Here is a 21,999-nt window from a genome sequence, read left to right on the forward strand (position 1 = left end):
CAGACACCACATCGAAGCCGAGCTTTAGACCTAAGGTAGCTCTCCAGGAAAATAAACCCATGTCTCCTGCTTTACTTGAGGAGGGCTGGTTTCAAATCCCTACCCCAAGAAGAGGGAAAACTCCAGTGAAATGGGGATTTTCTCCATCTCCCCTACCTGCTGACCCTGCCTGAGCTCCTCCATCACTGAACCTCTCTCCAAAGGGACTTTGGTTAAGTCCTGTTGTTAAATTTTGTTATCCCTCTTTTATCGAGGAGGAGACCTGCACCTAAATCCTGCTTTAGCCCCCACCCTTCCAGGATGATTTATCCTGGGAAACCTGAAACTAAGGGCTCCTGGGACAACAAAGAAGCAGCCTTTCTGGCCCATGGGGACCAAGGCAATGAACTCGGTAGGGCTGGGTGGACACCGTTCAGCTAAGCATCTACAGCCATCCATGTGCCACCAACCCTGCTCTTCCAGGTTTGGTTCAGCTGTGCCCAGTCTGAAGGTATCAGAGACATCTGCCAGATATGAGGCAGGACTGCAGGGAGACCTGAGCCTTTCTGGAGTGGCACCGGGGGGACACAAAGACCCCCCTAAGGGCCAGCACACTCGTGAAGCAGTGACTGAACTGAGCTGTGAGAGCCCTTCCCCAAATACAGAGACCCCAGGATTCATTGCAATCACTCAAACTTTGTGATGCATCTTCTCCCTTCTGTCAGATAACAAGATCCTTAGCTGGTACGGGTTCGAAATGTCCATTATTCAATGAGGCAAGCAAAAAAATATTGCTGTGGGTCTCTTTATTTCTTTAAATAAGATTTTACGCTTTTGTGGGGTTGATGGCGTTACAGAGGATCGAGGTAACATCTCAGCAGAGGGAATGGGAATCGTGGGGAATGCAGTCACTCTCTGCAAGATGTCCATCTTCTGCTCCAGCTCAGTTCAACATGGAGCAGCTTCCCCAATGCTCATATTTCATGGGTACACCCATCAGGGAAAACACATGGGTTTCTGTAACTAAAGAAATTATGTTGAGAGAAATAAATTCATGTTGGAGTGTTTTCCCTAGTCCCAGCCCATGCTGGAGCATGACTACAGAGACTTTGTCACCCTCAGAGGGTAGAGGGGCAGTGCAGACCAGATCCATTACTGCTGGTTCCAAGAGTGCAGAAACAGCCTGATTTTCAGCTGGGACTTTCAGAAGGGGCATTCTAAAGGCCTTTTAGGAAGCTATAAATTGTCCCCATGTGAGACCTGTCTTAGCACCAGTAGCTCTGGACTTTGCCTCAGCTGATAATAAATTCAGCACCTACACAACCATCAGTATTTGGGGAATTTCCCCAAAACACAGCGGTGAATAGGCCTGGGCGCCTATGAAGTCAAGGCTGAAATTGCATGACTGGGGTTTGTGATGGCAATGGAGCTGGGGAAGAGCATCCAGACACATGAGGACTGGTCCCAATGTCTTTGACCAGGTCAGAGACAACTGTTAAATCCATTACCTGCATGTTATCCACTTCTGAGGGTCTAGTTTTGGTCAGACCAATGCACAGCCCAGGTAAGAATAAAATGGAGTAGGGAATAAAGGTTTAAAAGCAGATTTACAATGACACCTGGACAAAAGCATCTTTTTAAAAGCTCAAGTCCATGGGACAACACTCCCACAGAAGAGATGGAAACTGTGTTGCTTAAGCCCTGTTGAATCACTCCTAAGGGACATGCCAGCCTATGAATGGACCAGGGCTGGAAACCTTCCATCCCCATGGCCACACAAACTTGTTCAAACCTGGGAAAAGTGGCAAAAATAATTCAAGCTTGGGAACTGCAAATGGTTATGTCCAACTGATGCTGTAGAGCTGTGCCCCCTACAACCCATGCAACCCCTTCCCCCAAGAGCACCCAACCCTTGGACTGAGAGGCTTCAGAGCAGTTCTTTTGCATGGCAGTGAGTGGGATTTGGGGAACCAGTGCCTGCTGCTTCTCCAAGGGGGTATGGAGGTCATGGAGAGGAGGACAGTCCCATTGTCTGCTCCACACCATATGCTGAGACATGACAGCTTCTGTCCTTGCACCATCTAGACCAGAGATTTGCTCCTCTGCACAATGCCGATCTGCAAAGGGTATGGTAGATAAAAGGCATCTATTTAACAGTGTCTTCCTCTTTCTTCTTCTCTCAGTGCCACTGACCTGTGCCTCCACCTCACCTCTGTGCTGCCATGGCCACGCTAGAGACGCTGCCCGTTCCTAGTGACTCGACCTACCCCAGTCCAGAGAACTTCCACAGTTTTGCTCCCCGGCCATCCCAACCCATCTCCCAGACCACCATGGGGAGCGTGGGCAGTGGAGTTGCCAACGACCAGGAGTTCGCCATGAAGAGCGTGGGGACCCGGACACAGAGCAGCAGCCGGCAGACAGAGGGGTCTCGCAACGGGTACTCCACAAGGGAGATCTCCAACCGCTACTCTGGCGAGGAGAAGACATACAAGTCAGAGAAGGTCTCCAATTCCCTCTACATTAACGGCGACCTGCGCAAGGGTGAGAAGGTGAAGATGGACATCTGTGGGAACGTGACCACCAACAATGAGAAGAACATGCCACCTCCTCCCCAATACCGAGAGCCCAGTAACCCACCAAAGATACTGCCAATCTCCGGCAAACTAGACCAGGTGAGAATCCCTACCTCCTGGAGCAGCGTGATGACTGTGGCACATCTTTAAAAACACAGACCAGGAAGCCTTGGGCAGTGGTGCAATCCTGACAGATAATCTAATTATTATGATGTAGATGGCATCATTTTTATGTACAGATAATATAATTCTTATTACTTTCAGGGGGCTGAGCAAAGGGGAATGTTAGTTCTTCAGGAACCCAAGCTGCATGATCACAAGTCTTCCACAGCTAAGCTTGCAGCTCATTTAAGCCTGTATTTAAGTCACTGGCTACTCCAACCTACTCGAGATGCTGCGCCTACCTCCCGGATTGATGGGGAGGGAGCTTTTATAGGCAACCTCCAACAGACCACTGCCACCAAAAGTTGTTGCTTGAAAGCAGCTACAAGAATCTGTTCAAAGTCCCAGTGCCTCTTGTGAGGGACAAGTTCACAAGGCTTGAAAACTACCCCTGTAAGCGTTATCACCCATCCAAGCCCAGTCCTCGTGGCTCATACTGGCTTTGGAGAGAAAACATCTCCCAGGCCTGGAGGAGCAGAGCTCCGGAGCCAGCGGTATTTCATAAAGCCTGCTGCCCTAGTCCAGCAGCTTCCAGAAATTGTGGCCTGGGGGTACTGCCCTGTGCAGTATTATTTCTGCCACACTTGGTGGCCTTGTCTCCTGGGTTGTTAATCCACCGGCCCCCATTGTCCATCTCAGTCCCCCACATCAGGCGCCAGGTTTTTGGTCTCCAACCTTGCCTGCTCACCAGGGCTCATTCTGTTTCTCCTGCAAGGCATTTTCAAAGGCAGCTTCCTCTGGGTTAATTTTCACCCAAAGCCCAACGTGCAGTAGGGGAGACTAAAACCCATTTTGAGGAAAATTTTGTTTCTGTAAGGTGCATTCACGGGGCGAGGAATGTGCAAGGTTTTAAAATTCTTTCTAAATCCTTTACAGCTGCAGTCCATTCTTCCCCCCCACCCCCCAGCATTGCTTACGGACGCAGAAAACACAAATGTTCAAATGAAGAGCAGCTTCAGCATGGTACTTGCCCGGTGTCACTGCTGGGGCCACAGCTCCTACATGTTCCTGTCCAAGCATAACCAGGACATGATGTTCACCCAGGGGAGAGATCACTGCCAGCAGGAGGGAAACTTGATGCTCTTGGGGCAGAACGGCTGCTAATCCAAGAGTTCAGTTCAGTTTTCAGCAAAAGGGAAATGCACCCTCAAAGCTAGAAGTCCTTCAAAATATAATCTGCCAAAATCAAAGAGTTGTTTTGATCAGGTCAGGTAGGCAGGTGGCAGCCGTCCTTCTTGCAAAGAGCACTAAGAATACCCAATGAGTATTCTAGGGAAATATCATGCACATTTGGGGTGAGTCAAAATCTATGGTTTTTTTTCCCTGGGGCAAGAGAAGAGAAGGTGTTTCCCTACGAGTGACCACAGGTCCCTCATGTAAAATCCCAAATGGCCCAGAGCATAGTAAGGCTGAGAATTATGGAGCTGGCCCAAGAAGTCTTAGCTCCATCAGTCCCAGCCTGTGCTGATGTATCACTTTTGTGTGTTGTTACCAAGCTTCCTGCTATGTTTGATGTGTGGTCCTTTTTCCTTTTGCAGAGCAATGAGCCCTTAGTTAGACCCTCAGCCTTTAAACCAGTAGTTCCTAAAAACTTCCATTCCATGCAGAACCTCTGCCCGCCACAGAGCAACGGGGTGACAGAGAACAGAAAGAGCTTGAACCATGCCAACAGCAATAGCCCATCTGCACCCAAAAGTGGACTCGACAAGAGCAGCCTTAACAGGACTACAAACCAAGTGGGGGGCCTTTCGGATTCAGGCCGTAACTCATTAACGAGCTTGCCCACATACGGGACAGGCTACAGCCAGCACGTGGGTCCAATGAGCGCATCCACGAGCCACATCAACCGCATCGGTACAACCTACGTGGACAAGAACATCGTGGGATATAACGGGATATCTACCTCAGACAGCGGGCGGTCTTCGAGCAAGAGCACCTCTTCGTTCAACAGACTGAACCATCTCAACGAAACGATGCCTTTCCACTCGCCTTCAACAGATGACATCATCCAAGACCTGGAAGATCGGCTGTGGGAGAAGGAGCAGGAGGTCCTCCAGATGCGAAGGAACTTGGACAAAAGTGAGGCAGCCATCTTCCAAGTGTTCGAGGAGAAGCAGAAGATCTGGGAGAGGGAAATGGAGGACCTGAGGCAAAACTATGCCAACAAATTGCAACAGGTCTCCAAGAAGGCGCAGCGGGCTCAGCAGGCCTTGCAGCTCCAAATATTCAAGCTCCAGCAAGAGAAAAAAAAACTCCAAGATGATATGGGGCAACTCCTCCAGCAACGAGAGGAGCTGGAGAAGAAATTTGTGGCTTTCAAGAAGGAACAGGCTGAGTTTCTCCCAAAGATTGAAGAGACCAAGTGGGAGGTAAGAGCCTTAGTGTAACAGACCTTGAGTGAGGTTTTCACGGAGGGCTCTTATAGCCCAAAATACCTCCCATTTGCCCTAAGTGGACCCCACAGACAATGACTACGGGTCGGTGGCCTCCAGGTAACAGATGACGCTTCAGTCACCTCTTCATTTGTCTGAGCCCCAAGCTTGTAGTTTTTAATTAAACTAAAACGAGCACAATTGTTTAGTGCATGCTTCCTGTGCTGGTTAATGATTCAGCTTCACACTCAGGTCACTCCAGCCTGTGACATTCGAATCCAGTTTCAGCGAACACAGGTCTTTCCATACAGGCATTTGTGCCTACCAAAACTGAGTTTAAATCTATTTTAATTAAATTCTTCTAACATCTGTGTTTGGGCAAACCTTCAAATCGCTTTTCAAATGTTTGATTTTTTTTTTTAATTTAAGATATAAAGCAAATGAGCTTAGAATGATACCGATAGCCAAGTCTACCTCATGCTTTCCACTGTACCAAGCTGGTTTCAGTTGCTAACAAGTTTATCGCTCTTAAAAGGCTGAAAGGCAAATTCCTCTTTCCAGTTTTCCTTTTGAGTCTAACATATTTTTTTCTACTGTTTCTATTTTTAGAACATTTTATCAAAGTCTGTTTGTGCAGCCAGTGCTAACATTTTTTTTTCCAGCTTGATCATGTGAAGAATTTTAATCCTTCCATGGACTGGCGAGGAACTTTAAATTTATTAAGAGTGCAGAGGAAAAATGTAGCTCTAGAATCAGGCAGACCCTATTCTGCTAATCCTGATAGAAAGTCAATGAAGCTGGGATTAATTAGGCTCTGAAATGTGCTATTTGCAGATGTTCAGCAGAGCTTATTAGAGGCTGGCTGTACAATCTGCAAGTTACATCCCAGAACAAGCAGGCTGCATTGTCCCATATGATGCCTCCTTCAGCCAGCTGCTCTGCCCTGGTCTTTTGTGTCTTCCAACAAGTTAGGTCTGATCTTGCAAGAGTAAAACGGCTGATGGGCTTCTGATTATTTGCTCCACTGCTATAGTTCTGCCTGCAACAGCTAACCCGGTGATAACGATGTAAAGATAGGGACTCAGCTTGTGGATCAAGACACCTAAAATTTGAAGACACCTATACTTGTTGACTTGCTCTCCAGGCTCCGTGGACTGTGTTGTCTAGATCTCCACAGCACCCAAGTAGAAGCCTAAATTTCAGTGTTTTAATCTGTAAGTTGATTCCTATCCAAGCCGTTCTTCATCATGTATTTCCCTGCCTTTTGGGAAGAGCTAGCCCACGGAGAGCACTTTCAGTAAATTGTGCAGTTTTTTAGCTACGCAGTAACTACACCACTCTAACTACAGCTAAACCAGCGTGACATGGTTCTGCATCTGCTACAGACAAGTGCTGATACGGATCTGGGTACCCACAGAGTGAGGTCTGCATGGGGAACCACCACGGCTGTCAGATACAGGGAAAGCTGCTACTGGTAGAAAGTGACGGGGTACAACTCTTCAGCCATTCATAGTAAGCACTGGACTGTCACAATAGCTGACCTAAAACGTCTTGCTCGACATATTTACTGTGAGGGTGGTGAGGCCCTGGCACAGGTTGCCCAGAGAAGCTGTGGCTGCCCCCTCCCTGGCAGTGTTCAAGGCCAGGTTGGACGGGGCTTGGAGCAGCCTGGGCTGGTGGAAGGGGTCCCTGCCCATGGCAGGGGGCTTGGAACCAGATGAAATTTAAGGTCCCTTCCAACCCAAACCATTCTGTGATTCTATAATTCTGTGACACTATGATTACGCACCAGGCAAGTCCTCTGTAGCAGAGGAAAGTGGATCTTGCGATGAAGGCGGTGGAGAGAAGAGTTTCTCTGAGGAGCATTGACCCAACTGGAGCACAGCAGCAAGGGGCCTTGCAGGCACCGCAGGAGGAAGGAAAAGCCAAGCATTTCATGCGTGACAGGAGCTTCAGGATGACAGGACACCCCAGTCTGGAGGTGGCTACCAAGTCTGTTTTTAATTATGCCTACCCTCTCTGATCACTGCTGGTTCCTTGGGGCTGCTCCCCAGCCCAGACTCCTGCCAGCACAGGTAGGGACTGTTTGTCTCTGCAATTGTCCACAGTAGATAGATCAGATCTGCCAGTACAGAGCCCTGAAAACCATGGAGCTCGTGGGAAAATGAGAGTCTGGTCATTTTTATAGTTCTTTTCCAACACCCAAAACTATTCATGCAACTGTCACCTTTGGCAGACTACAGAGGTGCAGAGGAGTGTCATATTGAACGGTGACACCTACATAATGCAAATACCCACCGCAGCAAGGGTATTTCCATTGGGCTTGTGTACCCCACCACGTGGGTGAGACCTGAGCCAGTCACAGAATCACAGAATCACAGAATGCTAGGGATTGGAAGGACCTCTGTGGGTCATCTAGTCCAACCTCCCTGCCAAAGCAGGGTCTCCTACAGCAGGCCACACAGGACCTTGTCCAGGCGGGTCTGGAATATCTCCAGAGAAGGAGACTCCACAACCTCCCTGGGCAGCCTGGGCCAGGGCTCCGTCACCCTCAGAGGGAAGAAGTTCTTCCTCATCTTCAGCTGGAGCTTCCTCTGCTTCAGTTTGTGCCCATTGCCCTTTGTCCTGTCGCTGGGCACCACTGAAAAGAGTCTGGCCCTGTCCTCCTGACACCCACCCTGCAGATATTTATAGGTATTTATAAGGTCCCGTCTCAGTCTTCTCTTCTTCAGGCTAAACAAGCCCAGTTCCAGTGCCCAAGGACAGTGCATGGTAGTCCCATTTCAGCAAGGGTGAGTTGCAGTTCTCTCCTTGATCTTTGGCAGAGGGGCTCTCACTCTTCATGCCCTGCCCCAAAACAGTTAAATAGCTGCCAGTCCCTGGACTGTCCCCAGTGAAGTGAACCCTAAAATTTAGTCAACTGGGTTCTTTCAGAGTCTTTGGGAAGGAAAGTGTCATAGGACAAGTAATATCTACTGTCTCTGCATCCTCTCCTACACTCTCAGTGCTTGGAGGAGCCTGAGTGGTCTCTAGGTCTGAGATGTTTCTGTCTCAGGTTTGTTCAAGATCTGTAGCCCATAGAGGTCAGTGAGAAATCTCCTGCTGAGAGCAGAGGGTTTGAGGTCAAGCACCACAGGCTTGTGGTTAGGTGAGTAAGATGAATGCAGGAAGGGAAGCGTCAGTGTCCACCCACCACTTGTGAGGACCACAGCACTTAGCTTAGCTGTTTGATCAACTCCAGCTGAGAACAGCATCAGGTCCCTGAGAGCCAGGAAGAGGCACCAAATCTCCCCCACAAAAATGGGGACAACCCCTAAGTTTGGCATGGTCTGGGTCCTGGTGAAGGCTGGAACTCAGTCCTTGAGCGCTGTTGCTGGCTGTCCCCTCAATTACTTGAGCCTCCTGCCAATGCGATGCCATGCAGGCATTTCACAGGCAGTGCAGGGGCAAGCAGCAGTGGTGGCTCCTCGCTGCCTTCCTCACAGATGCTCTCCCCACAGGTGTGCCAGAAGGCAGGTGAGATCTCCCTGCTCAAGCAGCAGCTGAAGGACTCCCAAGCGGATGTCTCCCAGAAGCTGAATGAGATTGTGGGACTACGAACACAGCTCAAGGAAGGTAAGAACTTCCTACGGGAGAAGGAGGAGCAGATCCTTACCCTGAAGGACTCCTACAGCTCGAAGAGCGTCAACTTGGAGATCTGCGAGAGCGAGCTGCAGCGGAAGATGAGTGAGGTCCAAGTGCTGAGGGAAAAACTGAACCACTGTGAGCTGGAGGTCTCTGGCCTGAAGCGGACACTTGCCAGCATGGGACCTCCAGGGCCTTTTGGGGGGGACCTTGGTGAGAAGCTGCGGGACCCACTGGCCTGCGAGAGCGACGAAGCCAAGATGCAGCGGCAGAGTGAGGACAGTGTCAACACACTGCGGAAGGAGGTGGAGCGGCTCCAGACGGAGCTGAAGCTGGAGCGGCAGCAGCGGGAGCAGCAGGTGATGGACTTTGAGGAGGAGCGGCGCACATGGCAAGAAGAGAAGGAGAAGGTCATCAAATACCAGAAGCAGCTACAACTGAACTACGTGGAGATGTACCAGAAGAACCAGCTCCTGGAGCACAAAGTGAATGAGATGAACACAAAGGCCACCAGCCCCCCGCACACCGAGGAGAAAAAACCATGGACTCCCTCCAGACTCGAGCGAATAGAGTCCACCGAGATCTGAGGTGGGACCAAGACAATACAACGTAATTTTTTTATTGCCGTGCATGTACTACCTACTCAAGCCAGTGATCTTCCGAAGGATAATACACTACCATAGGAACGGTGTGAGTCTGCTCACACCAAGCTCCGTCACCCTTACTCTATACTTCTGTGCTCTGTAGGTAAAATAACTGTGGATGTGCGTTGTTTTTCTATCGATAATGCGACATCTCTTTTGGTTTTTTTCCTAGTACAGCTGGTGAGGGTCAATTGGCTCTTTCGTAATCTGCCGTGACTGTTACTTCGCTAGAGGCTGCCATCCCCTCTCCTACAATTCACCCCTCTTCGGTTGGTTGTTTTGGAGGGTAGTATTTGGTTTCTTTGGTTTTCCAAGCATTTCCGTGCAGCAAAACAGTTCAAAGTGGCAGGTTTTTTTTCAGGGCATTTTTAGCCACATTGGCTAATGGAGCAAAGCTCTCGGGATCATGAGCAAACTCACTGTTCTGCACCAAGTATCCTGTCTAGACGGTGGTCTTAATGAAGTCAGTGGGAGGTTGGCCATTGATTTCAGTGAAACCAGACATATCTCTACCAGATGACTCCCTCTTTCCAGCCCATGGCTGCCATGGTTGCAAGAGGTTAGGACATCCTCGAGGAGCAGGATGAGCCTGTCCATGTAGTGTAAGCCAACAAGGAATGATAGCCCAGCAGGAGCCTCTTTGGAGGCTCAGCAGAGCTTGACAAACGCTGCGTTTTCATTTCATTGTGGTTTCCTTCTGCAGTTCCACTTCTCTCCTGGGTTGTGACCAATTCTGGGAGCAGAAATACCCTCCCACCTCTGCCTTGGTCCCCCCATTATTACCATATACTCAAGATGACTACAGCAAGAAAAAGTCTTGGAAATTCAACTTAGTTTCCCTTCCCAAGAGCCCTTTTACTTCCCAAACTCAACGGAATCAAGGTTTGGGGGAGCCTCCAAACCTGCATGATGTTTATGCAAATTGAAGCTTTAACAATTTGCCCAACAGTTGGCAACTGTGCTTCCCCATTCCCAAATGAGTGATGCTTCGGTGCACTCTCTCAGTCCAGAGTCTACTTAAAAAACGGTATCCGAGCCTCACTCAGGAGCTGCAGTGAGCACATATCAGCATCGCCGCTCGACTGCAATGGGGCGAGTGTTAGCCTTCAGTACGGCCACTTCAAACAGCACCCATAGCGATCCCACACGGCATCACGTATGCCAGGGATAGAGATAACGCGAGCTCAGCTTACGAAATATTCAGCGACTAACTCTGAGCATGAAAGCAGTCATAAGAAGGGAAAATGCTTAACACGATGCCAGTGCTTATGCCACAGCTGAATAATAACCAAATCCCATATGCACAGTCACTAAGAACGGTGCAGGCGTCAAAAAACAGCATTCAGCTTTAAGAGGTGGACAAAGTGGGTCTGGCTCTCACTTTCATGGGCACTTTTTTACCACGATCCACAGCAAAGAGTAAAAAATGTTGCCAAGTGGGACTTGCACTGACTGGGCAGTGGCCAAAGGATCAACGCAAGTGGGAATTTTGGCTCTTTGTCCTAAGGAGAAGCTAGAAGAACAAAGCTAGAATTGGCACGGGGACGTCCTGGGATGTCTATGCGAGGTGACTCAAGGGAGATTTTTTCCAGATTGCATTTCATCTGCATACCAGGGAAGAACCTCAGAGTGCTGAGGGGCTGAAGACCTTCCAAACAAAAGCCCTGAAGCTACTCATTTTCTGCGTTCCCTTCCCTGAAAGCTTCTCCCTCTCCACCACCAGGTCTGACCTTCAAGTTGGGACCAAACATTGTTGTGGTGAGCTCCAGACTGAGCAGAGGCTGAGCAGGAGAGAGGAAAGTCCAGTTAGTCTCATCAACCTCCAGCCAAGGTCAACAGACAGTATTACTGAGCAGGAACTGTTAGTGACTGGCAGCGATCCTTGGAGCCGTAGAAAATGGAGATGTGCAACAAGACCAAGACACTCCAAGATCCCAGCTGACGGTACCTGTCTTTTCCCACCACTTCTGCCTGTGCCTTTGGAGCTGAAGGACACAATCCATCAGCCTGGAAAACACCAGGGCAGCTCAGGCTAAGCCCTGCTCATCAGACCAGCCACAGGAAAGGGGGACTAGGTCAGGTCTGACCCCTGAAGGGTGTGGAGATGAGTCCCACTATGAATTCTGCAGATGCTCCAGCGCCCTTGGAGGTCAGCCCACGCATCCCACCAAGGAAGGAGCACAGCTGCCTGCCAGTGCGACCCAGCAGACTTTGCCATGCCAAGGGAGACACCCACATGCGCTGCACTAACTTACACTTGACCAGGCAAATCCTAGAGCTTCCTCCATTTCATACACTGGGCCTTCAAGATGGAGTCAAACATCCCACAGTATCAGGGTTGGAGATCTGGCGTCTTGTGTCATCTTGGCTTTCTGTGCCTCTCTTTCCACATCAGATAAACCCACGCTGTCTCCTTCCCAAAGCAGCTGTGAGGCATCTGTGCTTGCGAAGGGCTTTGCAGTCCTTGGGCAACAGGGAAAAGCATAGAAGTACTGCAAGAAGCTTTGTCCCAGGTGGTCGTATGGTGTTTTTGAGGCCACCACATGAAAAGCAAACACAACAGCAACTGTCCTCACCACAAGATGAGTCCAATAACCTGGAAAGTCATTTCCACCTTGGCTCCTCCTGAACAATCTCCACTGACATCGAGGTTGATTTCCCACTAACCACTACAGGAACCAGTCGGTAGCTAAAGAACACCCAGAGTGACTGAGTCTCAAGGATCTGCTGTTAAGGAGGTGTACACTGCAATTCCCCACTGCGTTAATACCCAAGAGGAATGGACACCTGCATCACCCTGTGGGACACCTTCTCATCAGAACTCCTTACTAATCCACGGGCAGGGGAAGCAGGGGCTTATCTGACCTCCCCACATACCTGGACCCAGTCAGCAGCAGTCAGCCAAGCCCTCCAGCGTGCCAGGTTTGCTCCGTCATCTTTTTCTTAGATCTTTTTTGCAGTGGTGCCAGGAATGAGTGTGTCTTGATGGACCTAGTGAAACCTGGAGGCATAAGGGTTTGTCTGACTGCTGGAGGGTGCTGGACTGTCCAGGGACGAAATGGCCTCACAGTGCATCCATCAAGGACTGCAGAGCTCCTTGGGATGGAGCAGGAGTGGCAAGGAGAGATTTTTCACCTCGGAGGAGGAAAGGTACACTCCCTTCACCACCTTCTTTGCTGCACCACTTTGTTCTAGAGTTCTGATCCAGATCTCACCAACGTTGAGTGTGGCCATTCCCTGGATGACAGAGCACCCTGCAGTCACCCGTTAAGATGCTGTGCTGCTGATGGTGCTTCTCCCTCTCTTGGGATCTGCCCAGCATCCCTCAAGCACTCAACAGTCCTGCAGAAACCACCTCGCTATGCTACAGTGACATAAAATACAGATGTTTTTGGCAAGGCCCCCAGCCAAACTGCCATGAAGGATTCCTGCTCTTCAGGAATCCTCCCCACAACTGGATGCACTGCTCCTCATCACATCCTCTCCCATGTCCTAGCACTGTGTGGCCACATAGTGGTAACCAGTCTCTCTTGGAGGTGACTTGGCTCAGCAGAGATGGATCAACATGATACTGGGACACCTGGGTTCCCGTTGTTTGTGCTCAGATCTGGCCTACACAGGAGCTCACCTAGCTCTTTCCAGACCTTAACACTTTTACCTACTGACTGGGTGAAGTCTCCCATCACAAGCTTGGTTTGCATTGAGGCCCTGGGGTCTTAGCCTTGAAGCAAGATAGCCAAAGGGGTGCCACACTGGCATTTTGATGACATATCCAAGGAGGCTGACATCTTGTCTCTTGGAGGCTCAGGCAGGGCTGATAAAATGTTTCTGTCCCCTGAAACTCAACTCAGAGTGGGAGCTTGACCATAATCCAACTGTCTCCTCCACCTTTGCTCAGCCAGATCTGGAGCTGACGGGATTCAGTGAGATGTAGTGGCTCACATGTAATTCACCAAGTACCGCCCTCAAAATCTTGCACATGGTTAGTGTCTCCACTGAAACAAGAAGTCATCTCTAACTTGCCATTGGCCAACTGCAAAAGCTGTGGTCATGAGGGCCTCAGGTCAGTTGCCCACACATGGGGTTGAGAGACATTAGAGATGCTCTGGGATACCTGATACATGGGGCTGGCCAATATGATTCAAGACCTATGGGAGAGCCAGGCCAGTGGTGGGAAGACCTGGAGCATCTCTAGTGGCACACCATTCACATGTGTGCAACTGAATCATGCTCCAGGCATGTCCACACGGCCAGCATATTAGCGAACAGAGGACACTGATCAGCTCCAGCAATTCCCATCCATGAGGATTTGGGCTAAGCAGGCTATCCTGCTGCCAGGGAAGGTCTCAGCAGCCCCTCTTACCACTTGCTGTGAGTGGGGTTTCTTTGCACCACCATCGTTTCACGGGTGGTTGCTGTCGCTGTAAGATGCCAACCCAGCTGGGCTAGTTCCCTTCACGCAGCCAGCATTCCTGTCTCACCCCAAGGGTGAACACCACAACCATTGCGTTGTTGTGCTTCACACAGTCCCACTTAGCTTCTGCCACAGTCTCGTGGCAGCTGGCTGCGCCGTTCCCGCTGTCGCTGGCGTCACGCCGGAGGGAGATCACCTCCGAGTTTCCGCACTCAGAACAGGAATCGATTTGCTGCTCTTATGCTGCTAGGTTATTTGGAGACAAGTGTACTTGGATGTAAATAACAGCCCAGCTCTGTACATACAATGATTAAATGAAGAGACCAGAAAGCTCTGTGGCTTCTGTGCTGGTGAGCGGGATCGACAGTAGCAGATGATGCTGCATTCGAGTGCTGAACACTACACGGAGGGTGCTCAGCACCCGTGAGCTTTCCCTGGCTGCAGTGGAAATGGGGGGTCAGCACCTCCTAGGAAGGCAATCCTCTTGAGATTGGCTCCAACTGAGCACCGTGGTGTCACTCTGTCCTGCTTCAATGCTTGCTGTCATCCTGAGCCAGTATTTTTAATTGTCCCCTGGTTAAGGCTGAAGTCCCTTCTGCCCATCCTCGTGTCACACCACATCCCCTTGCAGACAGTGGCTCCCAGGCATGTCCCGCTTGAGCCCTGCTGCCCATGAGCTCTGCCCACGGAAAGGACCAACCCATCCCACTCCTGCCCTTCGCAGTGGCACTTTATAACTTGCTCAAGACAGCAAGCTCATGAGCAACATGACCAAAGATCTCTGGAGGGCGCTGGACTGCGTGCTTGGAGCTGCCTCCTGGCTTTCCTGGGGAGGGATGATGCCGGTGTGGGCTGGAAAAGAGGAATGAGAGCTGGCAGGGGGCAGGAGAGGGCCTGGATTTCCCTGTGTCCCACCTGGGAACATTTGCAGGTCCATGAGGAGCCTTTCCTACACTAGATAAGGCAGGGTAGAAAGGAGTTCCCAGGTGAGCTGATTGTCCCCAGCTGGTTACACCAGTATCCTCCATGGCTGTGCCAAATCGCTCTACTCATTGCCCAGGGAGAGTGTGGACCAGGGCTGTTCCCAGGAGGTAGAATGGATGAATGCAATTCCCCTTTTCTCTTAGGGAGAAGAGAGGGTGCCTGCCAAGCCACTGCACTTGTCTTCAGGGCCACAAGTCTCCTCTACTTTAGCAGCACATGTTGCTACAGGGTCCAGCCAAGGGCTTGTTCTAGCTCAGTGCGAATCTGCCAGGAAAATGTGTATCTTGAGAGCTGGTGGTCCTGCTGGCTGCCCTCTCGGTGTCCTCTCCCCAGCTCACCCCTTGGTGTCCTGAGCATCCTCCTTACCAGGGAACAATCTTCTGAGGTGAAGGCACCATGGTCTTTGCTTCTGCTGCCTGGCATGCTGATGGCATCTCTGCCCACCTTAGCTCCATGCAGGCTGCTGGTCCTGCTCCCAGCCTTGGCACGTGGAGCACAGGCCAGTGGGAGATCTGTGCTCCTCCACCCACAGTGCTCCTGTGGATGGGTGCTCAGGTGGGTTTGGGCCTCAGGCATGTGCCTCTTCCCCGTGCCTCTGCTCCACGGCCGTGCTAAGTTGTCTCTGCTCTGTTCCTACCAAGACTATGAAATTCTGCTGACATGCATTGACAGCCCTCACTTCTGTCCTGGATGGGAGCAGGTCCAGCTTGCTGTTATTCTAACCCAACCCTTCAGCCTAAGCCTTGAAAGCCGCTTTCTAGGGTTTCTTTTTCATCAAGACCCCTTGCGAAAGATCTACTCATCGTGTTGCCTGTGTCCTGCTACTCCTCTGTCCCAGCTCTCCACACCCTCCTGCCTCCTTTTAGATCATCATCATCCCCGTTGTCCCAAGAGCAGTCAGTGCCTCTCCCAGTACTCTCCCTGAAACATCTGAACAAGCCGGAGCTGAAGCCCAAAGCCCCCACTGCAGAGTGGTGTGCCCCAACCCTGCCCTCAGGGGAGATTTCTAGACCACTGATCCTCACATCTTCTTTCTGTCATTCCCATGTCAGCTAGATCAGCCCTGCTTTACCTCCAAGAGCAATCTTGCTTCTTGCTGCAGGACATCCCCATGGCTTGCAGTCAATTGAGATCACTGCATGGGGCTTCACATCATTGAACATCACACCTAGCCAGCTCTGGTGCTTCCCCGGTCCTTCTGCTCTCTGGAAAGACAGAGGTGTGAGGGGTGTACTGAGTGCCCCAGTCCGTAGAGGCACACAGCACCCTCGCCACCTGGTCCCCAGTGTATGGAAGGGTTGGGATCACACCTAGCTGTTTGCAGATGTTAGCTACCCAACAGGATATGCCATGCTGGCAATGTAACTGCCAGCAGCACCAGAAACGAGCCTCTGCATTTCCAGTAAGAGTCTCCTCCCTGGTTCTCCCAATGAAGGGGATCATATTAGATCGGGAGCCTGGGACAACCTCTGACACGCATGGTTGTCTTTTCACGGCTCTTGTACAGATCTGTTTTCTCAGGCAGAAAGTCTCTGCTTTCTGTCACAAAGCAATAGGTTTTTCTAGAGAGATTTAAAAGGGACTATTCCCAACTTGGATACCTGCAGGCAAGCCCATGTTCCTTTGAATACCTTCATAGCTCCAATCCCGGGCTCTCCTCCTTCAGAAAAGGATGCAAGGTGCAGTCTGGCTCCAAATAACCACCGATAGTTTGAGCTTGGCGGTTCCCACTCGTGTGGAGAGCCCAAAGCTGCCCATATCCAGCAGGCCATCAGTCTGGGTCCCCAGGAGGTGTGGTCCGTCCCCCTCTGGTGCCCATTTCATGACTGTTACTGGGTCCCTGCAGCAGGTCTTCTCCCTTAGCTCACCCACGTGGGAGCCACTAGGTCCCCCTGGAGCATCTGAGCTCAGAAAGTCACGTTCAGGGACAGCCAGACGCCAGTGGGAGACCATGGTGCTGGCTCTGACGTTCCTGAGAGCCAGGCTGTCCTAGCAGCCCTCTCGGAGGAGAAGGTCCTCTTTCCCCCATGGGTGGCACGTGGGTTCCCTTCCAGTGGCCGAAGGGAGCAAAATGTGCACGGGCAAAGCTCCACCACCGGTGCAAAAGTGTTCCAGCACCGGTGCAAAAAAAATGCTGCACAACTGGCCAATGTGTCTATGCAGTCCCTTTCCACGCAGCGGTGTCCCCGCAGAGCCCAGCCCAGGGTTGGAGCTCGTCCAAGGTGTCTTCGTTTGCACTCACTCGGACCTGGTAAATGCTGTGAGCCGAGAGGAATCCCTCTTGGCCTTTGCCTTGCACCGGGCAGTACGCTTGTGAGGGTTTCCTCATCCTAAGTAGATACACGTTGCTTAGTCGCCTGTCTTCTGCGTCTGTTCTCCAGCAGATCAATAGGTGTTCCCCCCAAAACCCAGCTCCCCGATGGGAGAACGTCAGGTTGGGCCAGCCGGTGCCCCCGAGCAAGCCTGCTGTCTGATTTCACCAGCAATAAAAGTCCCGCGGAGGAGCGGCCAGAGCTCTCCGCTGCCGCCCCACCGCCGGGTGAGCTGCAGGCTGTGTCTGTGTGTAGGACCTCTGCATTAGACCCTTCGTCCGACGTTTTGGACCTACCCGACTGTAAATTCAATCCCAGCCTTTGTGCTTTCTTTCCTCTTGTTCGTTTCTTGACGCCTCGGTCTCTCTCTGCTCTTACTGTGAATTCAAACCAGAAGTGTTCTGAACTCGACTCCGTTACTGTTTTGTTTCTGCGTTGACTGTTGCTGGTTCTTCGAACTGCGTTTAATGAGACTTTGCAAAAAAAAAAAAAAATCAAAAAAAATTATATATATATATATATACTTTAAAAATAAAATATTTAAAAAAGAACTCCGTAAAGTTGGGTGTCTCTCCTGTCAGCGGTCACTTCCAAACACCATTTTCTTGACTTTGCCTCTGGTCAGTGTATTTAAACACGTGAGGCTGAAAAAGAAAGGGATCAAACGCAGCATTCTGGGATTTTTGTACAGCAAAGGTGTATCTGTTTTGGAAATTCTCGTTAAAACTGTACCACACTTCCCAACCTACTGCTAGTCTGTTGTATGTTCCCATTGGGTTGTCAAGATGTGAAGAGCTACTGCCTTTGCGATTTTCTACAGTGAATATATATATATATCTGTACAGAGGTATGTATATATATAAATATATATGAAGATCTATATGTATACGTATCTCTCACTCTCCTAACTCTACCTGACTGTGAAGGATTTTTATTGGGCAAAATAAAATGGAGAAAGGCCCCGTTTTAAAAACCCAACTGTGTGGTTTGCCTGGCTGTGTCGTGGGTGGGAGAAGCGGCCAGATCGGCGGGGGATTTCAGGAGGGACCTGCAGCCGGGCTGGGGAACCACAGGGAAACAGCTCCGTGAGGGAAGACGGCAGCTTGGACACACCAGCACCCTCCGGTCAGGAGCTTCATCATAGCTCCTGTCCCAGAGGATGGAGAGCAGCCTGGCATGGTGGAGCGGGAGGGGAGAGGTGGAGGCTGCCAGGAGCAGAGCGGGACATTGCCCGTGTCTGTGTCCAGATGGGATGTTCCCCAGCCCTGCTTTCCCATGGCACAAGGGCTGCTTGGGTTCTTCAAGCACTTGAGAACGAGCATCACAAGGCCGCAGTGGTGGTTGCAGTGGTGGGGTAGGGCTGCACAAGACATCTGTGAGGTCTCACCCCAGTCCAGAGCTCAGATCCCCATGGATTTGTCTGGAGCCGCTGGGGATGTCCCAGGGCTAACGGAGAAAGACACAGGCTTTCCACCAGTCCCACAGCCATGGCACCTCCCAGACCCACACAGATGTCCAAGACCTCCCAACAGTCATGTAGGTGACTGAATTGCTCCCAAGCCTACCACCGCTGGCTCCCAAGCCAGGCTCAGACCCAAGGGATCTCCAGGTGAGGACAGACTGGGGAAGACAAGACCCAGGTGGAGGTGCCTGGTATGGCCCTGGAGCCAGCCATAGTGGTGGGAACCCAGCATGAGCCAATTACCCTTCCCTCCTAAGCCAAGACCTCGCTTGGAGCAGTCAAATCTCCCACTGCAGCATCTCCCTGGGGTTCCCCCGGCTCTGGGACTCAGAGGTTGCCACTCCACCACAGAAACCTCCTCCGTGCCAAGTCTTTGAAGTTGGCAAGGGAGGAGGTTTGGCGGAGCTGCGGTCTGGAACTGGGCGGGGAGGTGTGGGATGTCCACCCATGGGCATCCCGGTGCTGGGCTGGAGAACAGGGCTGCTCCCCCGGCACGAGCCCTTCACGCAGCTGAAGGATTGGAAAGCACAAGCAGTCAAAACGCGTCAAATTTGCGTTGGATCCCCAGATGGTTGGGGTGCGGAGGAGGATGTTGCCAGGTGGCGGGTTTGGAGGCTGATCCCAGGCTGAGGTCCGCTTCGCCCTCCCTCACAACCAGGGAGTTACCACAACATCCAAAAACTCCTGCCAGTTTGCAGGTTTTCATTCGGATCAATCCCACCCCGGCTGCTTTGTCAGCGTCACGTTAAAGCAACATTCAGACCAACGATATCTATCTGAAGTTAAAAAACAACGAACCCAGCACTCCTCCCAGCATCAGCTTCGCGAGAGAGGTCTCCTGTCCTGTCACGACCAAGCTGATGCCTCCCAGGGCAAAGCAAGCGTGCCGGGGATTCGATGATTTCCCTCAGACCAGGTTTGAGACGCCATCAGCGACACAAGGCTTTTATTACAGTTCATCGCAACCAGCGTGGCTCTCCTCCAGCTCCCATTTGGTCTCCTGAAGATGTGATTTCCTCAGGTGCTAGAGGATAAAAGGCCGATGTGAAGGAAGAGGTGAAAACGAAATCCACCTGGTAGAAAGATTAAGAAGGGATGCAAGTGCTAAGTAAGTCTACGTGTCGAGCCCTGCTTAATGCACTTCCACGCTCAAGGCCTTATTTAATTAATTAAATCCTGTGGTGGACAGGAGAGAGATGTCCGAGCACAGCAGAGCTGAGGATATTTTAAATACTCAAAATCTGCCTGCCCACGGCCCTGGCCAGCTGGCTCTGGGTGGCCCTGCTTGAGCAGGGGATTGGACCCGATGACCTCCAGAGGTCCCTTCCCACCTCAGCCATGCCGGTTCTGCTCACGGGGCTGCAACCAAGGGCATCGCCAAGACATGCACCGCCACCACACTCCATAGAATCATAGAAAGTTTTGGGTCGGAAGGGACCCCTAGAGGTCATCTAGTCCAACCCCCCACAGCAAGCAGGGACACCACTAACTAGATCAGGTTGCTCAGAGCCCTGTCCAACCTGGTCTTGAATGTTTCCAGGGATGGGGCCTCCACTACCTCTCTGGGCAACCTGTGCCAGCGTCTCACCCCCCTCATTTTAAAGAATTTCTTCCTTATATCCAGCCTAATCCTACCCTGTTTTAGTTTAAAACCATTACCCCTCGTCCTGTCACTGCTGTCTCTGCTAAAAAGATTGTCCCCATCTTTCCTATAGGCTCCCTTTAAGTACTGAAAGGCTGCAATCAGGTCTCCCCGCAGCCTTCTCTTCTCCAGGCTGAACAAGCCCAACTCTCTCAGCCTGTCCTCATAGCAGTGGTGCTCCAGCCCTCGGATCATTTTTGTAGCCCTCCTTTGGACCCGCTCCAACAGGTCCATGTCCTTCTTGTGCTGAGGGCTCCAGAGCTGAACGCAGTACTCCAGGGGAGGTCTCACCAGAGCAGAGCAGAGGGGCACGACCCCACTCCACACCGTCGCGGAGCAGCCTCCCAGAGCCACCAGCCGGGATCCTCGCATCGCCCTCTGACATGCGGAGAGAAACTCCACAACTCACAGAGAGTTATCAAGCAGGTCTGTTTATTGCGGCGCCGGGTGCGAGGGGGATCGCTCCTCCTCACTTGCACACCAAGTCACAAAGCATGCACCTATTTACTATAAAGTTTATCTAAGTAGGCTGGGTTATTATAATTATTTCTAGGAATAGGTGTGATCATTATAATTATTTTTAGGAATTCATAATCATACTGACTTGCGGAAAAGATGAGACTCCACAATCCTCCGACTGTAAAGTAGGTCTGTTTTATTCAGCGCTGGGCGCATGGGGGTTAGCACCACCAAAGATGTGCGCGCCGATATCGCCAAGCCATTTATAACTTACACAGTTCTATTTTCTATATTCATATACACCTATACATATGCATAACCTTTCCCACTTCGCATTAAAATTCGTTCCAAGAAGTCATTGCCGTAAACTCCTCTCTTGCATGGTGCCTCCTTGTGGTGGTCATCGGGGGTCATGGGGATGAAGATAGGTGACTCCTCTTCGTCACCGCTAGTAACCTTTGAACTTCACCCAGGCTCAGTTACTTCTTGGCCTTTACCCAAACTACAGAACTGGCTATGGCTGGCTTTATGGGTAGACTTCTTGTTCTGTAACTCTTCTTTCCAGCCTTATCACTCAAACAGATACAAAATTCGCAGAGCTAAGGAATTTGCCGAGCTAAGGAATTTGCCGAGCTGAGCCAGACTAGTATTACTTAAGTCTTCATAAGCATTGTTTAAGCTTATTTATTTCTTTATTTCCCTTCATCAATACTCCGCCCCTTTTTAGCACTTGCGCAGTGTCATCTGTGGGGGTCTTCTGGATGAAGGCTCGTAGTCCTCCTCGCTGCGTGCTTTCACCTTTGGCTCAAAAATTCCCGAGTTGTCTGTGTCGGCTGAGTCCCAAACCATAGAACCAGTTTCAGCTGGAGTTGCTCCTTACAGACAACAAAGTTCTGGTTATCAGTCCTTATTAGTCCTTGTTTCTCTTTGTTTGTCTTGCAAGCAGTCCATGTTAGCTACATCTGAGCTCACAACAGTCCTTGTTATCAAAGTCTGAGCTCACGGCGGTCCTTGTTAGCTACATCTGAGCTCACAACAGCCCGTGTTAGCTATGTCTGAGCTCACAACAGTCCATGTTAGCTACATCTGAGCTCACGGCGGTCCTTGTTATCAACGTCTGAGCTCACAGCGGTCCTTGTTAGCAAGGTTACAAAGAACAGAACTAAACTAAATGTCAGTGGTTAATTCTTAACCTTAAAACAGCTGCAAAAAATTAAACTAAAGCCATAACAAAATGGAACTAAACGTCTACCTCCTGCATCACCTCCAGGCCCCGGGGCTGCACCCCGCCCCGCTGTTGCCCCTCGTGAGGGATGGCGGCCCCCAGCCCACGGGGTGACGGGGCTGGGGCACCCAGCCAGGCCACAGGCAG

The 21,999-nt window shown here is 50.9% G+C and overlaps 1 protein-coding gene across 3 annotated transcripts in view; it reads left to right on the forward strand.

Moving 5' to 3' along the window:
* LZTS3 (leucine zipper tumor suppressor family member 3) overlaps window positions 1-18,022 on the forward strand; it is a 60,098-nt gene extending 42,076 nt beyond the window's left edge. For 2 of the 3 annotated variants that reach the window (XM_075420264.1, XM_075420265.1), the window contains exons 2-4: window positions 2,163-2,651; window positions 4,253-5,083; window positions 8,587-18,022. In XM_075420264.1, coding sequence (XP_075276379.1) covers window positions 2,202-2,651; window positions 4,253-5,083; window positions 8,587-9,297 — 1,992 coding nt within the window. In that variant the 5' untranslated portion in view covers window positions 2,163-2,201 and the 3' untranslated portion in view covers window positions 9,298-18,022. The remainder of the gene's footprint in view (window positions 1-2,162; window positions 2,652-4,252; window positions 5,084-8,586) is intronic. The other variant, XM_075420266.1, reaches the window with a different exon arrangement.
* The last annotated feature ends 3,977 nt before the right edge of the window (window positions 18,023-21,999 follow it).

This window comes from Opisthocomus hoazin, chromosome 5, assembly GCF_030867145.1.
Source record: "Opisthocomus hoazin isolate bOpiHoa1 chromosome 5, bOpiHoa1.hap1, whole genome shotgun sequence".
Lineage (NCBI taxonomy): Eukaryota > Metazoa > Chordata > Aves > Opisthocomiformes > Opisthocomidae > Opisthocomus > Opisthocomus hoazin.